General features: G+C 40.2%; 1 protein-coding gene across 4 annotated transcripts in view; it reads left to right on the top strand.

The window, feature by feature from the left end:
- sncaip (synuclein alpha interacting protein) overlaps window positions 1-11,482 on the top strand; it is a 121,164-nt gene extending 109,682 nt beyond the window's left edge. For 3 of the 4 annotated variants that reach the window (XM_012959362.3, XM_031897761.1, XM_012959369.3), the window contains 3 exons: window positions 953-1,997; window positions 3,416-3,492; window positions 9,840-11,482. In XM_012959362.3, coding sequence (XP_012814816.1) covers window positions 953-1,997; window positions 3,416-3,492; window positions 9,840-9,924 — 1,207 coding nt within the window. In that variant the 3' untranslated portion in view covers window positions 9,925-11,482. The remainder of the gene's footprint in view (window positions 1-952; window positions 1,998-3,415; window positions 3,493-9,839) is intronic. The other variant, NM_001005712.1, reaches the window with a different exon arrangement.
- The last annotated feature ends 11,563 nt before the right edge of the window (window positions 11,483-23,045 follow it).

Here is a 23,045-nt window from a genome sequence, read left to right as displayed (position 1 = left end):
CCATGAGTATGTACCGCTGTGTGTGCCTGCACCCGGACTGATGCAGTGGCTCCGGATGCAGGCACATCTGAAATCTAATCAGAGTGCAGGGGCTATCCACAGACCAAGAATCACACCAGTATGGCCATAGCCCAAGACTCTATTTTAATGTAATATTTATAAAACATTACTGTAGTCCATAGTGCTGTACAACAGAAGGGTGTATACACATACTTCATACAAAATGAAGCTGATAAAGGGGCCCTACTTATTACATTTTACATAGAAACAGCTTAAATAATGGCACACATAATATTTCTCTGCGTTTTTATGTCAGCCCACAGAAACACATCCTAAACCTCTCTGTGCCACCACCATTCACATGAAAGAAAAACAGTTTTTGGTCTAAAATAGTACATTAGCATGTTATTGGGCCTTAAACCAACAGTGCCAGTAAGGGCTGTGACACATGGGAAGATTAGTCACCACACAACAAATCTTCCTTGTTGTGGGCGACTAATCTCCCCGCAATGCCATCTCAACGGCTAGAATGTAAATCGCCGGTGGGATGGCATACGGGGCTCCGTGATTTCCCGAAGTCGCCAAAGTTGCCTTGAGAGGAAACTATTACTCTTTATTCATTCCTATGGTATTTTTAGAAGCATATATATAAAATGGTGAAAATGCAACAAACAGAAATATACTACATAGCATAGTGATACAGTAAGTGATAGCAGCAGGAACAAACCACATACATATAGTACAACAAGGGCTGCAGCCAGGGGTCTGTTTATAATTTTAAATCACAATTAGTCTAACATGATACACTAATAACATAGGCACTGATCATCGAGTGAGCTGATATGGTGTCATTCTGTACCAAATGTTGCATTAAGATAATATAGTGCATGTTTAACTTCTTATAAAATCTGTACCTGTTACAGTACTTAATCTTTCTCTTTGCTTTGCTCAGCTCACCATCATCCCCTGCATCTGGCAGTAACCAGTGGAAGACAATTGATGCAGAAGATTTGAATCAAAAAGGCAAACTTAATGGCTATAGTGAAAATTACCAGTCCCTGAATACATCTATTCCAAGCCGACTACGCTGCCGGGCACTAGACGACGAATCTGATAAAATCCTGCGGCAGTTACTGGGCAAGGACATTGCTGAGAATGTTTCCAGTCCAGAAAAGCTTTCACTGGAATTCCAAGATGGCCAAGCCACCCGAAGTGGGAAGAGAATTCCCCCAGAAAAGAGAGAATACAAACTTGCTCGCTTACGGCAACTTATGCAACGATCTCTCAGCGAGTCTGACACAGACTCTAATAATTCAGAGGATCAGAAGAATCCTGTAGTCAGAAAAGCAGATAAGCCAAGGCCACAGCCCATAGTAGAAAATGTAGAAAACTCTGAAAATCTACAGTTAATTATAAAAAAGCATACTCAGGCAAGTAGTGCAAGTAGGAGGTTTCCTTTTGGATTAAAGTCTTCCAAATCTGTGGATGGTCATAGTCCATCCCCGACGTCTGAAAGCAGTGACCCTGACTATGAGCCACACTACCAGATGTCAAGCATACCTCAGTGTTCAGGAGCAGCGGAATCCAATTCTTCCCCAAACAGCAGTTCTGCTCAAAAGACTACTAGTCCAAAAAGTGCCCTAAAATCACCATCTTCCAAACGAAGGACTTCACAAAACTTGAAACTTCGAGTAACATTTGAGGAGCCTGTAGTGCAGGTTGAACATATTGAGGATGTTCCAAATGAAGAAAAAGAGAAAGAAACAAGCAAAGCTCCACAAAAGGCCCCATCTAATGGTGAAACTGGAGAACAGCAAAAAAGGCCCTTTGGAGCTTTAAGATCCATTATGGAAAGTTTTAGTGGAAATCAGAACAATAACAATAATTGCCAGGCTGCAAACACAGCCAAAGCATCGTCCTCCTTTACCTCATTAGGGAAAAAGGCAACAGAGGCAAAGGCCAATCCCGCAGGCCCCGCAAAGGGAAAAAACAAAACAGTAAGTGACTCAAATAATGCTTTGGCATAACCTTTGGTATCTATATACAGCACATACCAATGGGAATCCATAATGATTTAATGTTAATGTTAAGCAATAATAGAAACCAACCACCATTTAGTCACTTCTTTTACATAGGTTATATTTCTTCTTCAACTGCCCTGCCTGCCTGATTGTAAGGCAACTAAAACTACTGAACCCCCAAAATCAGCATTAGAAGTTGTTCTTAATAATGGCTTCTTTAATATCATGTGTTTCTGCATTCCACCTTATAATCGTATTATAACTTAATGCAGGAGACTATCCACTCCAATACAGTCAAAAAGTTCTGTGCCCTTATTTTGTGTTTTGTCCAATAATTTCCCACATTTGGAGAACTGTTGAGATTTACATGCTGAAGATGTAGCTGCTTGCTATGGTTATTTCTCCTTCTTTAGTTGAAGATTTACATGAAGTGTCTCCGGTAGTACTTACCATAATTTAAACAGTTGTCAAACTGGACAAGTGAATGCATAGTTAAAGGATAGCCTGCTTGCTGTAATGGCAATTTGCCGAATTTCAAGTGGCTATCACTAGCGATAAGACATGTCCATGATCACTAGCAGAGCAATTCTCTACTGTAGCTATCAGTACAAATTCCAGGCATAGCATTTCAGTGAGTAACATTTGCTTTAAACTTGAAATAATCTGGTACCTAACCCTATTTGTATTTGCCACCAGTACTGAGCTGAAAGCTCAATGGACAGGACAGTGGGAATTTTAATTAAAGAAATGCTGTCTTCCTTGGATTAAAAACAAATAAAAATAACATAGCTTCATTGTCTCACAATTAGCACTTCCGAGTGTTCTAAATTCTGTGCAAAGAACCCATTTATGTACGGCTAAGGAGCACCCTGGATACGGCAGCTACTGGTACATACAGCAGTACTCATAATACTGGCAGCTACTGAAATGCTTAACGTGCTGAGTATCCTGCCAGCCAAGAAAGGGGCATTGGTGTTATGTCACTGTGATAACAGCTGTTTGGGGGGTGCGCTTCTTATGCAGCCTCAGGCAAATCACATGCTCTGTTTCAGTTAGAAGCAGATCATCAGTTTCTTTTATGGGTGATAGTATTCCTTTCATGTTCACATAATAGTGGCGCATTCAAGTCAGGTCTAAAATTAGGAGCAACTAATTTGGCAGTTGAGGCTGCTTTGCTTCCCATATAATTAGTGGAAATGTCACCTGCAAACATAATTCACGTAAAAAGAAACAAACACGAGTTGTATTGTATAAAGTTGTATTTTTTGTGCTAACATTTCAGTGCACTGTTTATGGATGTTCTCCATTGCCCCCATATGTGTTGCTTTGCATGTATGAGCTATGGAATGCATTCTGCATGCTGCATGTACTCATCTCTGTGTGCAATCCCCCAGGAATCATACACCTGCTGTGGCAGTATTTCCTCTACTAGGGCTCTGCTTGAGGATCTTCTTCCTAATACTCCTGCATGGTATGTGTTGGCACCGGTTAACGGGTATTTCCTGTGTTTTCTATGTATGCATGCTTCTTTAAGCTTCCACGCTTGGATGTGAATGTTGCAGTAAAATCAAATAGATCTGCCTATTTCAATTAAAAACATATATCAGCAGTTATTTCTTGCTGACAGCTCTAGCGGAGCAGAATTGGCTACTCTGGCTCTTTTCATATAAAAGGGAAGTCGCACTCATAAATCCGACTCGCTGCATAGTACATCTTGGCATAGCTCGAGGTCTCTGCTGAGCAGAAGTCATTTAGCAGATGATGTGAATGGAAACTAAATTTCCTGCCATGTGTGGGAAAATCACCTCCACATTATCAAGTCGGCTGTGTGCAAGCGGCAGGTTTCTTTTCTCTTTGCTTACAAGTCCATCAGCATGAATGGAAGAGTCGCAGGCTACTCTTTCCTTACTTTTCTACAAAATCTCACATGTAGCACAAATTTTCAGCCACTGCCACCCAAGCAGGTCCTTTTGCCACCTGTTGGTGGCTGGACAAAGTCAGGGAGCCAACATGACTGTTCCCCTTTTCAAAATGTCAAAGCAAAGCTGCAAACAGGTGCAAGCCATGCATCGCTCCTCAGTATGGCTGCAATACTGTTGTGCAGTTACAGGTGTAGTATTGACTCTAAGTTTAAAAAATGCCAAATGAGCCTTAGGGTGTATAGAGGGTTTGATTGTGTTTGAGTCTAATGTTCACTGACATATATAGGTAAGGTTTTCCTATAAGTTTGTTATGCCAGTGACTAATATGCCTTTATTCAGTCACGTTTAGAGCTTTGCTCCTAACTACGAAGCCGTTTATAACCTATCCAGCACCACTTTGTAGTGAAACTGAATTTTACATTATTATACCTTGATTTTCTTATGTGAAATAATTAGTTATATATAAAGGCTACTCCTAATAGAGGAAACAGACTGCATATATTTAATGACTTCCCATGTAGAGCAAGAATGAAATTGAATTCTCTTTAATATACGAAAGCTCTCTTCCTGCTTTGGAAAGGACGACTTGCTTAGCATGTGCTTGTGCGTTCCAACTGGCAGCCAACCCGCCAGCTACAGAACTGGATTATTGTGCTTTTAACTTTTTTCAGCCTGCCTCACTAAGCCTGGACTCAAAGGTTTTTTTGTTTTTTTTTATTAAAGAGACCAGAGAGAGAGAGATAGGGAGCAAAGTCAATTTGTACCTTATGGAATGCATTATATGATGACTCTGTCAGAGTGGTGTAGTGTTTGCGATCAGGACATTATTTGGATTGTATAGCATTCTCCTGGGAACTTTAAAAGTGAATTCTGCCACTCTGGGTACATCGCAGATTTTTTTTCAACAATACTATAGATTTTTATTATTCTTTTATTCTTTCCTTTTCAACATTAGGCACTGATCTTCTGTTTTATATTTTGCATGGAGGCAGTCCTTCTGGGGGGCTGCGTAACATACCCTATTAACACTACTGTCTCTGGTTTTTACAGTCATTGCTAGTGTTCAAATAAACTCAGTAATCTTATAATTATTTTGTTTAAGGCACACAGTCCCAGTGCCAATCTTCCCTCCTGTGACAGGCAGTTTCCTTTGTAGGCATAGAAGGTTTGACCTCAGGGGAAATATCCATAAAAAATAAAATTGTCCTTAATCATCCTGGACTTTGAAGTGACCTTACACAATCTCTTTTGTGCTTTTCCTTATAAGTCACTCAGTAATACACAAATATAAAAATATGTTCATGAAGCCCATCTGGTACTATAACTGGTATCTGACTAATGTTTGGAGTCAAAAATTGACTTATTGACTTATTTGAACAGTTGTGGCGTCCAGTCAATACTAGAACTAGGAGTAGGCAACAAAGCCCGTGTCTTGGGTGAAATTGGCAGGGGGTTACAATTGGAGTGGAGAAGAGGAACAGAATCAAGTGAAGCAAGTATGGGAGCATGTAGACTGTGGGGGCAGAGGAGATGGAGCTGGATGGAGCAGAATGGGTATGTGAGCGAGGCGGGGGGTGGTTTTGGGGTTCAGACAGGGCACTGAGTCAAGTACTTTTCCCTTGAGTGCCAATATGGCCCAGCCTTGCATCCAATGGCAGCAATCCCACAAGTTATCATGGTGTTTGGCTGCTCAGAGCCCTAAATCACGGGGGAGGGGGGGTTATATACCCATTATGCACTGCTGCCCCTGACACAAAGGCATTGCACATGCTGCACCATTCACCTCCCAATGCAGAAATGTTGTTACTAGTGTTTTTAATATCTCTTTGCCTATAGTGAGCAGAGCCACCAAATAATGCCATGGGCCTTCATTATACTACCCAGGTTTTTATTTCACAGAAGTTTTGAAAACATTTTTTCTTTATTCAAAAACTTAGGAGCAACAGTGATTCCAACCAATTCACTCTGTTTTCTGAATATGTTAAAGGAGACATATTGGATAAATGGAAAAACCTAATTTTATAGGCAATTATGAATAATATATGGTGCTGGTTTCACTTTGGGCTAAACATAAATTCTATCTGTAAAAATGGCCCCTCTATTGGAGCTAATCCACACTCACCAGCACACCCTGGCCTTTCCACTCTGTTCCACCTGGTGCACAGTATTTAGAGAGACGTCGGTACTCTCCACCACGATCCAAATAACACAAAATACTGGCACAACAGGATTTGTTTAAGCGGGATAAACCCTGCTGATTTTAATAGTAGCAAACCATGAGCTGGAGCTCCCTATAGATCCTATCAGTTCTCTGTCCGTGTTTCAAATGAAGGGTGGGCGTGTCCTAACAGTCCCTGCCAGAAGCACAGTAGGAGGGGGAGAGCCAATCACAGCCCTGCACTCACACAAGCAAAGACAGGCTTCAGTTCCCTATCAGGTCAGCCTGGCTGCTGATTGGTTCCTATCCTACAGTGCAGTGTACCGAGAGCTGCCAGCCGTCCTGCACATCCAGAGTATTCAGCCAACAGGAAGTGGAACGGATGGGCGGGGCTAGTGGGGTGTTGGTGGAATTTCTCAATAAATCAGTCCGAAACACAACTTTATTAAGTACAACCCTTCTATATTTTGAGGAGTATAATTCACTGGTACATTCTTAATTTTTATATGATATGTCTCCTTTAATAACATAAAGGAAATGATTTTAAAAAAGACAAAAACCTACAGCAACTCCACTTTTGTCATGGGCTCTATTTGTCTGCATTACTCCAAATTCAGAAAACAGTAATTTTTTAATATTATGTACTTTATAAATACAGGGTGGTTATAGGGAAAAGACAAGGTGGTGATATATAGATAGTTCATTTCGGCACACCAGTCAACATTGGACCTGATGAAGAATGGCCCTAATGTTTGGTACATGCACCAGAAAGAAGTCTAGACAGTGAATGCCCTCAGTGATTATCGTTGGGATGTTGACTCCATTGTTAAAAATAACCATTAAAATAAATGAAAATCATATTGCTTAAAAATGAGTTTGCGGCTTGCGCCCACACACTATCATAATTGGTGTTTACTTCACAAATAAGGAGTGCCTGCAAATAATACGCGGAATGGACTGCAGCATTGTTGGGTGTGGAGAATGAGAATTATAGTCAAATGTGTGCTCTGGTTTTATTTTAAGCATTTTTGTAAGTCTTGGAATGTAGGAATGTGACCACAGCTCATTAAAGCTGCTGTAATTTCAATATAACAATAGCCATTAGCATTTAAGCAACTCTATAAAAAGGGAAACAAATACGAACAGGGGTCTCCTGTGAACTGCAAGCACTTTACTGCTTCAGGTGGGCTGTTTATCATGGGAAAAATTGCTGTATTTTCATATGCTCTTTAGGAACTAGTACTCTTTAATCAGGAATTATCATTAATACCTAGTTATATAGCACCACCAGATCTATACAGAGATTATACATCAGTCACATCTATCCCTTCCTCAGAAAAGCTTACAATCTAAGGTCCCTATTGCAATTACATACAGTAAGGTCAGTTATATATTAGTTCTTAAGGGCATTAGCTGAATAGGGCTGTATAACTGCATTCTCCAAGATAACCAAAGTTATCTTTTGGTTTATCGAGTAGACGAGATTCAATTCGAGAAGAAAAACATTTCTCCAAATTTAGTTTCCCCGTAGATTTCAATAGAGTTTTTTCTGAATTGAATTGCATTTCAGATTGAATCTCATTGAGGAGTGATAAACCCTTTTCTCACCGAATTGAATCTGGCCTAATGTATGGCAATGGCAGATACTGTTTATTGCTTCCATTAAGTGCTTGCAGTGTGTGCAGAAATACAGAATGCCAGGAACCTAGGGTCAAAAATATGGAGGTTAATTTTGTGTCTTTTGTGTTGTTCTCTGTTGTTTTCAACTGAGTATTTGCACAGAACATTCCTTAACTGCTACTTTCACTGTGTAGAAGTTGCCATATTGCTTGCTCAGTGGGAGCCATTTACCATAGATAGATGATAGATAGATAATGCATATGCACTAAATGATGTTGCACCGCAACTCAGCAAAGCTCTTACTCATATATATATATTAATATAGCTGCATATATGTGCCATGTTAATAACAGTAGCTATTGAGTATTAATGTAGGACCAATCATATTATAAATATACACACTGCCATACAGCACCCACCAAAGAACTTCGGGGAACGGATGGAGCTGTAATTGGAAAAGGAATGATGGCTGCCCAACATTTCCATTCAGCATAGCACATTTTGGACATGTTAATGGATGTATTGTAACCTTACCTTACAGTGGAAATGCCCCAAATCAGAGACGCCTCCTTTGTGGATGTTTCTCTCCCTAGTTAGATTTAGCTAGTATACAAACACCACTGGCCTAGAATGTTCTTTCTCACAAACATACTCTGGGCTGCCCAAAAAGTCTTGGATGAACTCAGAAAACACATAAATGTGACATTTTAATGGGTTTGGTGTACTTTCAGTACATTATCCATCATAGTTAAAGAAAAACCAAACAGACATCTGTATATGCACTTCCACTTGTTATTTCTAGAGCCAGCCAGAACTAAATGAATAATGCGTGTCCGTTATGGAAATATTGTCAGCTATTAAATGATACACAGAGCCCGGACAGTAGAGAATTACAGATTTTCTTATTGTTAGGGGAGCATATATACTGTATAGGGATATAAGCCTGCTTTCTGCAAATACAAATATAAATAATAACTCTTATAACCACCCTTAAAAAGAGAAGTGGACCCATTTGGAATAAACTAGAAAAAGAATGACCCAACATGTAGCAGATGTTCCTTACAAACTCAAAAATAGCTTTATTCCAGAGCCAATAGCGTAAAAATGTGTCATATGGGAACAGTTTTACAACAGAGGAATTTCTTGATGTGCTTATTCTTATATTCTTATTTGCACTTCCTGATTAGCCATAGAAGCTACTAATATCTTTAAAGGGCTTAAATTAAATTCCAAATGTGTTCATGCCTACTGATGCCATAGCACCACCCCTTCATTGACCATTTGGCAATCCCCCCTTCTGGCTGAGAATGGGAGGTTATAAGGAACAAGGGTCACTCATGCTGTGAGAACCTTGCCTTAGGTGGAAATGCCCTGCGAGCTACCGGGGGGGGGGCATTAACTAGCCACATTTCTAGTTACTAAACTGGAAATTTGTCTCATCTAGTGCAGAAAGCTCTATTGTGCACTAGCAATGCAGCCCCCCATGGACCCCCTTAAGCACTGGAAAAGTAAGTGTGGGGTGGTTGGGAGGCATCACTAAAGCTGCCTCAGGGCGGCGCAGGGGCAAGTATCACCCCTGTAAGGAACTTGTGGACATCCTACCAGGGAAGGCTAAGCCAGTAATATTTTCATAGAAGCTAGGGGTAATATCAAATATACATTCAGCTCTCTCTGTATCAGTGAAACATATAGGGAATAAAAAAAATGATGATATACTTGAGCTTTACAGATTTTAAATCTTTTGTAAAAGCACAAATAAATTGTATAAAATAATTGATATCACCAAGGCCAATTAGCCTATATTTATAGTTTACATTTTAGAATGCCATATATTGCCCGTAAACAAATTATGTTTTTGATCTATTCTAAAAGTGACCTTGAATAGGTATATGTTCCTGTAGGTCTATGTGTGTGTAAATGTAAGCATAAATGTGTGTGGACGAGATGCCAAATCACATTAATAATGGCCTTTCTTTGGTCATTGGTTAAAATGCCAAAAACCACCCCTGATTACTGCACTGCCTGCCATACAGGTGCTTTGTAGGATATAATAGGGCTATGTGCCACCACTGTCGCTTATGGAATAAGTCTCAATAATGTATTTCTTGCCCTTTTCAGGCCTAACGTGGTAGACAGAACAGTGAAGATTTTGCTTGAAGATATTAATGGAAAAGAAGAAGAGATGAAAGAATTCTTCCTCTAATGGTCACTCACAACAAGAAATGCCAAGCTTGTGCCCCAAGAGCTTACCAGCAACCAATGCCTTACATTTCTACTGCCTTTATTTTTGCAATTCGATGAAGAGAAGAGTTGGCTTCCTGTGGGCACTTTTTCTTATGATATACTAAACTTTCCTAAGGACTGCAACCCTTTTTTCTATACTGTAATAGCTGCATGAACTAGATTGATTGCCTGAGAGACATTTAGACCATTAGATGCATTCTCTTGTATATTGATTTTTTTTACCAGTTTGTTTTGTATTTATTACTGACAACAAAGTTGGATCTTTTGCCGTGGCACCATAAAAACCCACCTAATAAAAAAAGAAAATAATCAAAGTTGCTTTCTTGCTTATGGCCAACAGCCAAGCTTAAAAAAAATGTGGAGGCTAGCCACATTTATTTGTGAGTTATCTAGTGGTGGTAAGCAATGACAGGTGGTTTATTTAAGTCTATGGGAAGCTTCTTTGGGCTGCTGAAAAGAAGGGACGCTTACAGAGACCTAAGTAACTCTATGTACCATCACCATTAATAACTGCCATTATCCAGTAACCATGATTCCATGTGACTTGCTGAGGCAGGTATTAAAATTATTAGTGTAAATGGTTGCATTATAGTAATTGTATAAATTGCTCGAAAAAGCCACTTGGATGAAGGATAAATGTTTGTCGAGGGATGAAAGGATGAGGAATGAAAAAGTAATTGGCTAGTCCAGATGACTTAGAATTACCACTATTAGATACATAATGACCTGGATGAAAAAACCTTCATAGACATGTTTGTCAAGCATTTTAAATGTAAATGTACAAAATTTGTTTGTGATCTGAGGTTAGGGTTGCCACCTTCAAAAATTCCTTTTACCAGCTGGCTGGGGGCAGTGACTAAAGGGGGCAGGCAATGATGTAAATGGGACGTGACAAGAGGGCAAGTGACACAAAGGGGCAGGGCTATGATGCGATGGACAGCTAGAGGGTGGATTTGGGGGGAGATCTGTAAAGAGAAAAGTTAAGATTGGGGCAGGTCAAGGGCTTAGGTGGGCAGGCCAGGTGCTAAATTTAAGGATATTACAAATTTACTGGCAAACTACATTGCTGGTAAATTTGCTGGTAAATTTGTAATACTGGCCCCTGCCTTGGTGGGTGTTTGAGGTGTGCTTTGTCAAATCTGCAAACCACCTACTACAGTCACTCATTCCAGTTGACCCATTTGTCCAACCATTATTTTGTGTCATGTGGTTAACCGAATCATTAGGGGTAAGACACATCATAACCTACTTGTTTTGATAAGGTTATTGGATAAAGTCTATTTTAGTGCTTCAGATGATTTCAATTACTGATTATTATTACTGATAATGACATTTTATTTGGATAAGAAAACTATTTTATCATTTTAACATAATCTGACCCAAAAATATGATATATACAATAACTTTGGCAACATGCAGCTCACTATAGCCATTACAGAAAGTGTTAAAAGAAGTCAAAAGTTATATGTATATATGTTCATCAATATTTTGATAAATAAATGTTACTACTGAATGGATTTGCTAAAGCTGGTTTTAAGGTTACTACCTGTTTAGTTTTGAACTGGCTGTCAGGTTCAAAACTGCACTGCTAGACTGACTGATGCTGCAGTCAGCCAATCACAGGTTGCTGCTTCGCAGCCTTGTCCCCTGATGCCATTCTTGTCAACTCTGTCCCTGACATTAGCCACCTCCCATGCAGTTTTCAAATAACACAAAGGTAGCAACCCTAGCTTGTTTGACTTTTCGTTCGAATCTCCTCACCACTGAGAACCCGGATGCTTAGGTAAAAAAAAGTGAGAAAACTACTAAATCACAGAAAGGTCTCAGTCTGCAGGAAAAACTCAAGATTGAGCTCAGGGTGAACGTCTTAACCTTTTACAAATCTAAGCCTAATGTGGGTTTTTAATTCATGTGCAGGGCTGATATTCCTTTATAAGCCTCTGGTTTCTGCTAACAAACTCCAAATACAATTGTACATTCTGTTCTGTTAATGTATCAAAGCATGCGTGCTTATCATATTGGGAACGTTCCAAAGCACGTCATAGGAGAACTGTATTTTAGGCCTAACATAGACAACGGTGAACAAAGATATTTTATAAGTTCCCTAGGAAGGCCCCAGATAGGAGCCAAAACATTGGTGGTGCTGATTAATATGCAATTAAACACTGTTATTTTGTCATTTACATTTGAGTGCTGACCAGAATAATTTGAATTTATGCAGTTGTTGAGCTATATATATGTGTGTGTGTTTATGTTACATTTTTCAGTTTTGCTACTAAAGTAAATGTCACAGGTTAATGATTACATTTCACACAAAATATTTAAACATTTTGGTCCTATTTAATACACCCAAACTGCACCCCAGAATTAATGCAAAAGAACTCTCTAGGAGCATATTACAATAGTATTTTCTGCACACAAGGGATCGCTGAATGGATTTTCCCACATGGAATTACCAAGCCTTGAGAGAACCTTAGCTAAAGCTCAATCCTCCACTAATGTTGCCATTTACAGACAGTAAGAATTGCAATTTTATAGTCCAAATATGTCCATAGAAATCACTGTTCAGCTTATTTTTCTCACAGTTGTCTCTTACTGGTTATTTAATGGTACATTAATCGCATTAGTTTAAAAGCCATATCATCCGAAACAGCAGAAAAGGCTCTTTACGCTTTGTTGGAAAAGAGCTAAGTATTTACGCAGGGCTGGCATCAAAGCCATAGTGTTGAATGAAAGAATGACATAGACTAAAAATAGTCATGCATGAGACTGAGGCTGAGAAAAACAAAATAATAATAAAAGCGATGCTGAAATGAAATATGGCACCTCCGGCTTCCTTTGTGGTACCAGTTTAACATTCATTTTTAGATGGCCCCCAACCTCTTGTATAATATATTACATTCTAACGTTATGGATAATCCTGCTTTCTAGATAAAATCATTCCACACAAAAGAAAGAATCTTTATGTACTAAGAGAATCTACAATTAATATATGGTTTGTGTAGGATGAGTGTAACTGGTCTGAATCACTTTTTGTAAGGGATTTATATACCCAAGGTGGCTTATTTATACAGCCTTGTGCCATATTCTAAAAAAAAAAAAATCTTAATTTGTTCTTTGTTCAAATTAGAGATTTTGAACTACCATAAGGGGCCTCTTGAACAGAAGATCTCCTTAGTATGAAAAAATGCTTACTTATGTTGTGGAAATAAATGTGGGGGTGCTCATCCTATGATTCTCTAGCTACTGTAGAACAACCATCCAACAGCTCAATGAAAGGAAAGAGGAAGGATTACAGGTCAGACGTCTGTGGTTTCATTATTTTTTTCTCTAAAGTTGGGGACCCCCAGATTTCCTGTATTGCTGGATCCACTTTATTTCCAGTCCTGTTTGCATCACATAGGGTCTGAAAAGTGTCACCCTGTCCCAAATGTAAAAATTCACCATCTAAAAACTTGAAGTATAGAAGTCAATGGGAGTTGTCATAGACAAAGTCAAGTCATATGTTCAGTTTGAGTTTATGAGTTTTATTCCAGTTTGTTTTGAGTTTGAAACTCAATTTGCATAAGTTTGCCACTTTAATAAATAAGCGAGCATTCGCTATGCAAGTTTAATCGATTTAGAAAAGGAAACTCACATTCACAAATTTGAAAATTGATGAATAAGCCCCTAAGACATTCTGTGCACTAAACTACTAGGAAATGCCCTTCCCTTTAAATAAAACAGGGATTGTTTGTCCATATTTTCAATCTTAAACTCTGCTGCAGAGGGAACCTGTTCACTTAAACTCTCTTGCATGGCTGCCTGTTAAGCAAAGGATAACTTACAAAATCCTTCTGCTGACATTCAAAGCCCTTCACTCCTCTGCTCCTCACTACATTTCTTCACTGGTCTCCCTGCATGTTCCTGGTCGTCTCCTCCGCTCCTCTCAGAGCCTCCGTCTCTTTACACCATCCATACCGACTGCGCTCTCTCGTCTTAAACCTTTCTATCTCGCTGCTCCTTACCTCTGGAACTCTATCCCTGAATCCCTCCGTAGGGAAAACGCACCCGCTCTCTTTAAGAAAAAGCTCAGCTGTTACCTTCTGGAGCACTAAGACATTATCTTGCCCAGTCCTGCGCTTAAGGGCAAATGCCCATACCTGGTGCACTCTTACCTTCCAATTTGTGCCTGTATGTTACCAACCACTTAGATTGTAAGCTCTACGGGGCAGGGACCTCCTTCCTACTGTGTCTCATACCACATGGCACTTACTCCCTGTGTATTTATACTGATTTATTGTATTTATTATATCACTCGTCCTCCCTGTGTGTAATTCTGTATATTGTAAGATTGTACAGCGCTGCGTACCCTTGTGGCACTTTATAAATAAAGTTATACATACATACATATATTGTTATATACTTCAAGCTGGCCAACTATGTCATAGTCATCCCCGGTCTGGCCAGTCCTACACTCACATTCATCTGATTCATTAAGAATTCAACTGCTTCATTATACATTTTACAGGGACAAAGTTTTACCTGCAACTTACTTGCTTTCAGGGTTAAAACTCCCAAATGGTTGCCCTTTTTATTGGCCCATTGGGATCACCTGACTGTCGCTGGAAATGATGGGAGCTACAATATGGAGCGGGCCACTGCTGCTGTGAAGAATGAAAGTAAGTGTAGGCCAGACCGGGGATGTAGTTGGCCTGATTACTGCCTAATTGGAAATCTGCCCAGCATTGACAAATAAGTCCCAGTGCTTTTTGTTTGTTGTTCCCCATGCCACAACCCAGTTAAACAAAACTTTCTTTCCCCATCCTGTCCCAACTCACCCTGGTTATACAGTATTGGTTGTACCACCAGTCCCAACAGTCCCACCACCAGCACAGCAATACTAAAGACCACGTTGTGTACTTTTGGGGCACTAATCATAGTATGATAGTACTATGGTGCACTGTACTGCAGTATTTGCAGCTTTTACTGACATATTCAAATACAAAGTGGGATGCAACTTACAACAAAAACCAGGTCAAAAACCAAACAAGTATAGCTAATTTGGGTACATGAACAATTCAGTAAGAAAAACTGATCTCATGGTTCATCACATGAAAACTCATGGAAGAGATTCAATTTGATGAAAAAAACAATTCTCTTTATTCAGTTCCAGTTTTTCCCATAGATTTGAATAGAGTTTTCACATAATAAGCTGTGATTTTTCTGAATTGAATAACATCTCAAATTAAATCTCGACATATGATAAACCCTTTTCTCACTGAACTGAATCTGATCCTTTGTGAGATACATTCCAGATTTTTTAGTGCATTCTGCTCTTCTAGACATTCTGGTGTTTCTTGGCATCAACAAAAGGATTTTTGGTTCCTGTTTAGAAAAGTTTCACCTAAATATTAAACACTAGTATCTTTCTTTTAAAGGAAAAGGAAAGGTAAAAACTAAGTAAGCTTTATTAGAAAGGTCTATATAATTACAGCCATAAGCACTCACAGAAACACTGCACGGAGTCCTCTATCAAAAGAAACACAGGATTTCTTGTCTCATAAACATGATGTTCCAGTGTCTGACTTCCTCTGTCAGAAACATCCTTAATTCTCGTGGCCAGAGACAGCACAGTTCTCTCCCTCCTCTCTCCCCTCTCCTGCTCCCACTCCCACTAGAATGTGTGATCTGAGTTATAATGGCTAGACTGCAGGCAGGAAGCTACTTAAAATGGCAGCTGCTATCTTAAGCAAACAGAGAAAGCTTCTAAAGCGGTTTACTCCTTTAAACCCTTCAAGTGGCCCTGCAGCAGGTATTCTGGGCATTTGGACAGTGCCAGTATCTTGCCAGGGATTTGCTGATGGTGATTATTAGGTGTTTCCATCCTAAACCAGGAGGAGGATCAGGGGCGATAGATGGGACTGAAAAAGAGGCTACTGTTCTGTAGAAAAGGATTCTGGGGAAAGGATTGACTACATGGCCAAGCAGGATTATAACTCCAAAAGGCTCAGAGAGGGCAGGAACCATATAGGATTTAGTTGTGAACTGCAACTGACTTCTGTGTAGCTGTGCTGAAACCCATGCAACAAAGAGGACTGCCAACTCGTCCCTTTCATTTCTGGGTGCAGAGTTTACAACTGGATAAACCTGGGCAGAATTACATTAGGTGTATTTTATAAACATAGGCAATTAGAGGAGAAAGTTGCCAGCATTTAGAATTTATAAACATGGCAAAGCCATATAAAAACCAGTGCAGTCATAACACATGCATTATGTCAAATACAAGTTATATAGATCTGGCTTCAAAGGAAGTTAAATTGCAGTTATACAGTAAGTATATATGTTACATGCTAATGTAAAGTGCATAACACTGGGTTTATTAAAAAATATGCAGGCTTGTATTAGGTATATCTCATAAGCCTCCCTCATCTGGTAATACCTTATTAGGTACCTGGTAGGAGAAGGCCATAGTGCAGGTTTAGTAAGAGATACCGGTTATACTGTAGCTTACCTCAAAGTTGAATGAGGCAAATTAGCTTGCACCCAACCCCGGAGGTTAGCATTGGGTAGTACATCTCGTGTTATTTAACACTGACATTCACACAGTCCTTTCCTCTGTGCATTTAGATCTAATGTCCCATTCACATTCACACACATTAGGAGCCACTTCACCTGCTTGTATGTTTCTGTCCACCAGATTTGGGGAGAACATACAAACGCCTCGCAGGCAGGCTGGAGTCGAACTCAGGACGGTGGTGTTGCAAGGTAGCAATGCTAACCACTGGGCCACCATACCCACCATTAGGGTTCCTTGCCAAGCACCCTCTCCTCAGCTGCATAGTAAATATTGTATTCTGAAGTTCAGATCACAATCAGGGAGCCATGCTTGGGCTGTGTAAGTGGCAGAAAAGTCAAACAACTGTTAAACTTGGCATGGCTCCTTAAGCTGCCTGTTATCATTTTTCTTGTGGGCAAAGGCAGGGCATCTCTGTAAGTTTCCGCAGCATATCTGGCACCCAGGAATTGCCAACAGGGACAAATTCTCCCTTGGGAGAGTGACCCAATTTTAATAAGTATTAGAAGGTTAAAATAATAACCAATGATATGCACCAAAAGTAAACATAGATGCAGGGCAGACTACATGCCATTTGCTTTAGCCCTGCCCCCTCTGGCACTGACTCGGTTGAAAGTGGGAAGAAGTATATCCCACAAGATAACAAAATAAAGCAATCTTTATGGTAGCAGGCATGTCAGCCCAGTGAGCCCACTGAGTTTATCATAAGTCTACTGGGTTTATACATCGGGCTTGGGAAGGGGATTTTATTGGCAGATCAGGGCCAGTGGCAAGTGGTCCGGGGGTTTGGTGGAGATCCTTCCCTGAAACTGGCAGGGAGAACTTTAGAAAAGAAAGCAAATAGCCACGTCTGGCAACTTTAAAGGTGAATTAAGTTAGAATTATTTAGTGCTCTGGTCACGAGAATTGAGTGAAGTACAGGGTTGGTGAGGGGCTGCTTCTGGTCTGATGTCTATGGTGGCACCAGAGATAGGATCCCACCTGCTAACAGCAAAGGGTACAGGAACCATGCAAAGAGTTAAACATTCAGAATGTTCTCAGGTACCAGGGTTTCTTTAAGTACTTTCACTTAAATAGCTGAAAATGTGCTGAAATACCAACCTATTGGGACTTCAGTCAACTCACTGCCAAGCTGAATGTGCAATATGCCAGCTAAATCATTTTATAGATCCCCACTGTCTAACACCGTAAATTAAAGTTCAGTCCATATTGTAGGTGCAGATTTATCTTAGTAAAACTACAGTAGTCCCAGATTTGTCCTGCTGTCAGTAGTTACTCACTAGTAGACTCTTTTTTACCTTGAATAATTGAAAAATACAGATTTCCTTTCCTTTTCAATACAAAAAGTCTAAACTCTCCAAAAGCATCTTGTAATTTAATTAAATAAATCCCATGGGGCAAACAGAACATTTATGAGACATTTTAGTGAAATACTATGCAGTAAGCAGCAGTAATGAATGTTTCTTTGGTATAGTTATTTGTCACTAGATGGCAGCATCACACCAAGTACACAACCTCTTTCCATGTATATTCTATTTTAATATCTATGTGGTATTTAGCTGTATCTGCAAATCATCTAGTATTGTAAATATATAAAACAAAGAGGAGAGAGCAGTTAAAAGTTACATACAAGACACTGCTAAATCTTTTTTTTTTTTTGTTTAAAGTTTTCCAAATAAACATTGCACATTTTTGTTTGTACATTTTTGTACAGTTTTTGTTTTGGTAATGCACCATTTATAAGTTACCTTGAGAAATCTTAAATGACAAGTAATGTCATTTTATATTATGTTAAGTGATCTATTAAAGAATCTTGCCAAACTGAAATATAAATATCAGTAAATATTGCTCGTTTGCAACTTTTCTCTTGAGCCACCATTTAGTGATGGGCTGTGTGCCCCCTCAGAGATCAGCTGACAGGAAATAATGCAGCTCTTACTGTAACAGGAAGTAGTGTGGAAGCAAGAGACAGAACTCTGTCCATTCATTGGCTGATGGGGCCTAGCATGTATGTGTGCCTTGTTTGTGTGCACTGTGAATCCTATGATCCCAGGGGAGGCCCTTAATTCTTAAAATGGCAATTTTCTATTTAGGATTACCCAATGGCACATGGTACTAAAAAAGTATGAAAATGGTTTATTTAGATGAAGCAGAGTTTTACATGAGCCGGTTTATGCAATATATTATATAGAGATCTAATTGGTTCGGGGGAATAGTTTTCCTTTAAGGGGGGGTGAAAAATTAATTCACAGGCATAGGAGGATCCAGTGCCAGCCCATCCTGTGTCCTGCGACATATTGATAGAATGCCAAGCATGGTACCACCTCTTCATCAACACATCGATGTGCTCCTTGGCCAACAGTGCCCAATCAGCAGTATAAGTATTTCTTATATTTGGTCTGCAGCCAGATGTGCCCCCCCCCCCCCCCAGTCTACCGCAGAGCTCTACAGTCTTAAATGACTTTCTCATTTGGAAAAATTTGGGCAGTGTTGCCCTAGAGACCAGACAGTTTACCTACATTAATTAAACCTAGAAATGCAGCTTCATAAAATTCATATCTGCTTAGGAGGTTGTGTAATTCTTTGAGGTGCCGACAGTTCCATCTCCACGCTTCCATGTAGCACTTGCTGGAAAGCTATTATTTAGACAATTGTAGGACAGCTGCCTTTTGTTGGATGCCCAGTTATTGGATTTACGTGGCAGTGAATGTTGCAGAGTGCAATACAAGCTGGGGCCCAAGGAGCAGCTGGACGAGATGGGGGAGAGAAGAATATACACAAGGGAATACCTGAGCTGGCATGAATTACAGAACCTAGAGTTATCCCTGCTATGGAAAATGCCTTATTCAGCAAGTCATGTACCCAGTTTTGTAATTTTTGAAGTGCCAGGCACCCCCTAATTGGGTGCTTGTAGTGGAATTATAAAGCTGATACAGTACTATTGGGGGAGGGGGTTGTTTATGGCCAGCCTGTTAATGAATACAGAACTGGCATTGACAGTAAAACCACAAGATCAGTTCTTATAATAATACTTTTCCAACTACACAGTTTTTACACAGATTTTCTAGATTTTCACCATCACCAAGTTCACTGAAGTGTCTGCTTTAACATAAATACCAGCATAACTGTTGCCTCTGGAGTTTGAACTTATAGATAATGTGTAAGCCTATAGTTACATGGTGTAGCTGTACATAGCTTCCTATAAGCATTTACCCATCAAGGGTCAAGAAACAGTGGATTTAGTAAAATCAGAAATATCGGATTCTTCGTATCTGGCCCCCCAAGTGGATCCTAGGTGAACTACAGTACAGTAGTCCCTAAGTCTGTACACTTGTATCCCTATTCTGAGGGTGGTACACCCAGGCCTCTAATCCTTCTAATTATCCTTGTTGGAGCATCAGGATACTCATTAGCTAACCTGATTCTATAGCCTGATCCTATCTGTCACTTGAGGAGTGCGCTATTATAGAACTAACTTCACACTAACTTCACCTGATGGAACTACATCCACCAAAGCACCCACCTTCCAGGAAGATTCCATCCAAAGAAAGACAGGGAGCATGTAGGCTTCACCTTTTATAGAATAGAACAATGACATCTACTGGCCAGTTACTGAAGTTCCTACTTCAGTTGTAATGCTGTGCTGACTAAAGCTGTTAATAAAGCACTGTGCCACTTTACTCATTTCCCGGCTACCAAAACATAACATGTCCCCTACAAGTCAAAGTGGAACCGTGGCATTAGTTTAAATAGTGCAAATTTATAGATGGGTAATTCATTTATTCATTTTTATTAAAACAAGTACAAGTACATTAGAGGGGATTATAGGCAGTTGGGGGATGTTCTTTTTTCCCATAAAAACAATCAACGCACCAGAGGTCACCCCTATAGATTAGAGGAAAGGAGCTTCCATTTGAAGCAGCGTAGGTGGTTTTTCACGGTGAGGGCAGTGAGGTTGGGGAATGCCCTTCCTAGTGATGTGGTAATGGCAGATTCTGTTAATGCCTTTAAGAGGGGCCTGGATGAGTTCTTTAATAAGCAGAATATCCAAGGCTATTGTGATACAGTTAGTATTAATGTTTGTATATATAGTTATGTATGTGAGTGTATAGATAAGTCAGTATAGGGTTGTATGTGCTGGGTTTACTTGGAAGGGTTGAACTTGATGGACTATATGTAACTATGTATGAAATGCTTTTATAGACAGTTCCAAGGGTCACATTTACTCTAACTTAGAATTTTAAGGAAACAGTTCAGTGTAACAATTAAACTGGATAAAATGAATAGACTGTGCAAAATAAAAAATGTTTGCAATATAGTTTGGCAATAATGTAATCTATAAATGCTGGAGTTGACAGATGTCTAACATAATGGCCAAAACACTACTTCCTCCTTTACAGCTCTCTAGCCTCTTAGTTATTCAGTGACTTTAGGGGTGCTACATGGGACATAACAGTTTAGTTAGTTTGTGAGCATGCAGGTCAGATTCAAATACAAACTAACAGTTAAGTCCCATATGCCCCCTCCCCCTTAAGGAAGTAGTGTTCTGGTCATTATGTTAGACATCTGCCAACTCCAGCCCTTATAGATTACATTTTTTTAATCTAAATTGAAAACATTTTAGGGCCGATTCACTAAAGTGCGTTGAAACGTGCGCTATTTATAGCATGCGTTAAAAGTTTTATTGTGTCTAATTTTTCGTGTCTTAACGCACGATTCACTAAAAAGATACTTTAATTTAGACGCGATGCTGTTTGCGTTATTTAAGTTGCGAAGACTATTTTTGTGCGGTATTTGATGGAACGCGCGCTAATGAACGCATTGCGCACAAATAGTTGCCGCGTGCGAAAAAACACACGCCATAATAGCCATACATGCCATTACTTTCGTAAAACTACTTTTAAGAAAATTACCATTTCCCTGAACTGGCGGCTGCATCACTCTAGGGCAGTGTTTTTCAACCTTTTTTGGGCAAAGGCACACTTGTTTCATGAAAAAAATCACGAGGCACACCACCATTAGAAAATGTTAAAAAATGTAACTCTGTGCCCAGCAGCAGTGCCCCCCCAGTACACTGGTGCCCAGCAGCAGTGCCCCCCTAGTACATTGGTGCCAAGAGCTGTGCCCCCCTAGTACATTGGTGCCCAGCAGCAGTGCCCCCTAGTACATTGGTGCCAAGAGCAGTGCCCCCCTAGTACATTGGTGCCCAGCAGCAGTGCCCCCCTAGTACATTGGTGCCAAGAGCAGTGCCCCCCTAGTACATTGGTGCCCAGCAGCAGTGCCCCCCTAGTACATTGGTGCCCAGCAGCAGTGCCCCCCAGTACATTGGTGCCAAGAGCCAGCCCCCCTAGTACATTGGTGCCCAGCAGCAGTGCCCCCATAAGTCAGTGTGCCCCGTGGCCCCCCCTAATACATTGGTGCCCAGCAGCATTTTACTTCTGCTCTTCGGCGGCTTCAGCAGCATCTTCCCCTCACGCGCGCCGCCTCTGCACTTCTGCCTACACGCGACCGCACACAGGCCCTTTTATAACGTTGCGCCCCGTGCGTACTGACGTCACCCGTACACACGGGGCGCAACCAATGACAGGGCCCGGATTTTATTAAAGGGAAAGTAAAAATTGCGGCCCTGCCTACGGCACACCAGGCGGAACAGCGGTTGAAAAACGCTGCTCTAGGGCCAACACAGACTTGAATAAATCCCACTGCAAAGTCAAAAAGCTGCCAAAAGCTGCCAAAAAAGTTGCCAAAAGCTCATGAACTGTATTTTCTATAATTACCGCCTGCCCCAAGTTATTTTTCGCACAGACAAATGCGATATTTAGCGCGTCTAAGTGTGAATCGTGCATTAGTATTATTTCTGCGCGCTAATTAACGCAAAGGGGTAAAATTAACGCACACGGTAGCGCAAAATTTAATGCATGCGATATGCAAATTAACGCACGTGGGTTTTTTTGCATCAATTTTAGTGCAAAAAAGCATGCAATATGGGTTATCGCACTTTAGTGAATCAACCCTTTTGTATTTTGCGCAGCCTATCTATTTTACTCAGATTCATTTTTACACTGAACTGTTCCTTTAAATGGCAAACTTGAAAAAAACAAGTGAAAGGCATGAATAGCATGATAACGATGAAAATTTACCATCCAGGCTTGGACTGGGAATCTGTGGATTCTGGCAAATGCCAGAGGGGCTGCTGTAAGATGCCATAGTCAGTCACTATATATTGGGCTGGTGGGGGGCTGTTTAGACCTCTGTTTACTTAAAATGCCAGGGCCTATTTTAGCTCACAGTCCAGGCCCACTACCATTAATAACAGTAAAAATGAATCTGCATTGTTGGTATCAGTGACCCTTTTAGCCTGGGAGCATTGTACATTTCAGAATTGAAAAAGGAGGACTAGCAAAACAAATTAATTAAAAACCACATAGAATGTAAAAAGAAGACTAACTGCAACAAGTTGCAGAACATTCTATTAAATGTCCCTAATAAGTCAAGCCCAAGCCTATACAATAACAATAGAATAC

Source organism: Xenopus tropicalis, chromosome 1 (assembly GCF_000004195.4).
Source record: "Xenopus tropicalis strain Nigerian chromosome 1, UCB_Xtro_10.0, whole genome shotgun sequence".
NCBI classification, from domain to species: domain Eukaryota; kingdom Metazoa; phylum Chordata; class Amphibia; order Anura; family Pipidae; genus Xenopus; species Xenopus tropicalis.
Note: the sequence above shows the minus strand (reverse complement) of the source record. Positions and strands in the feature narration are given on the sequence as shown.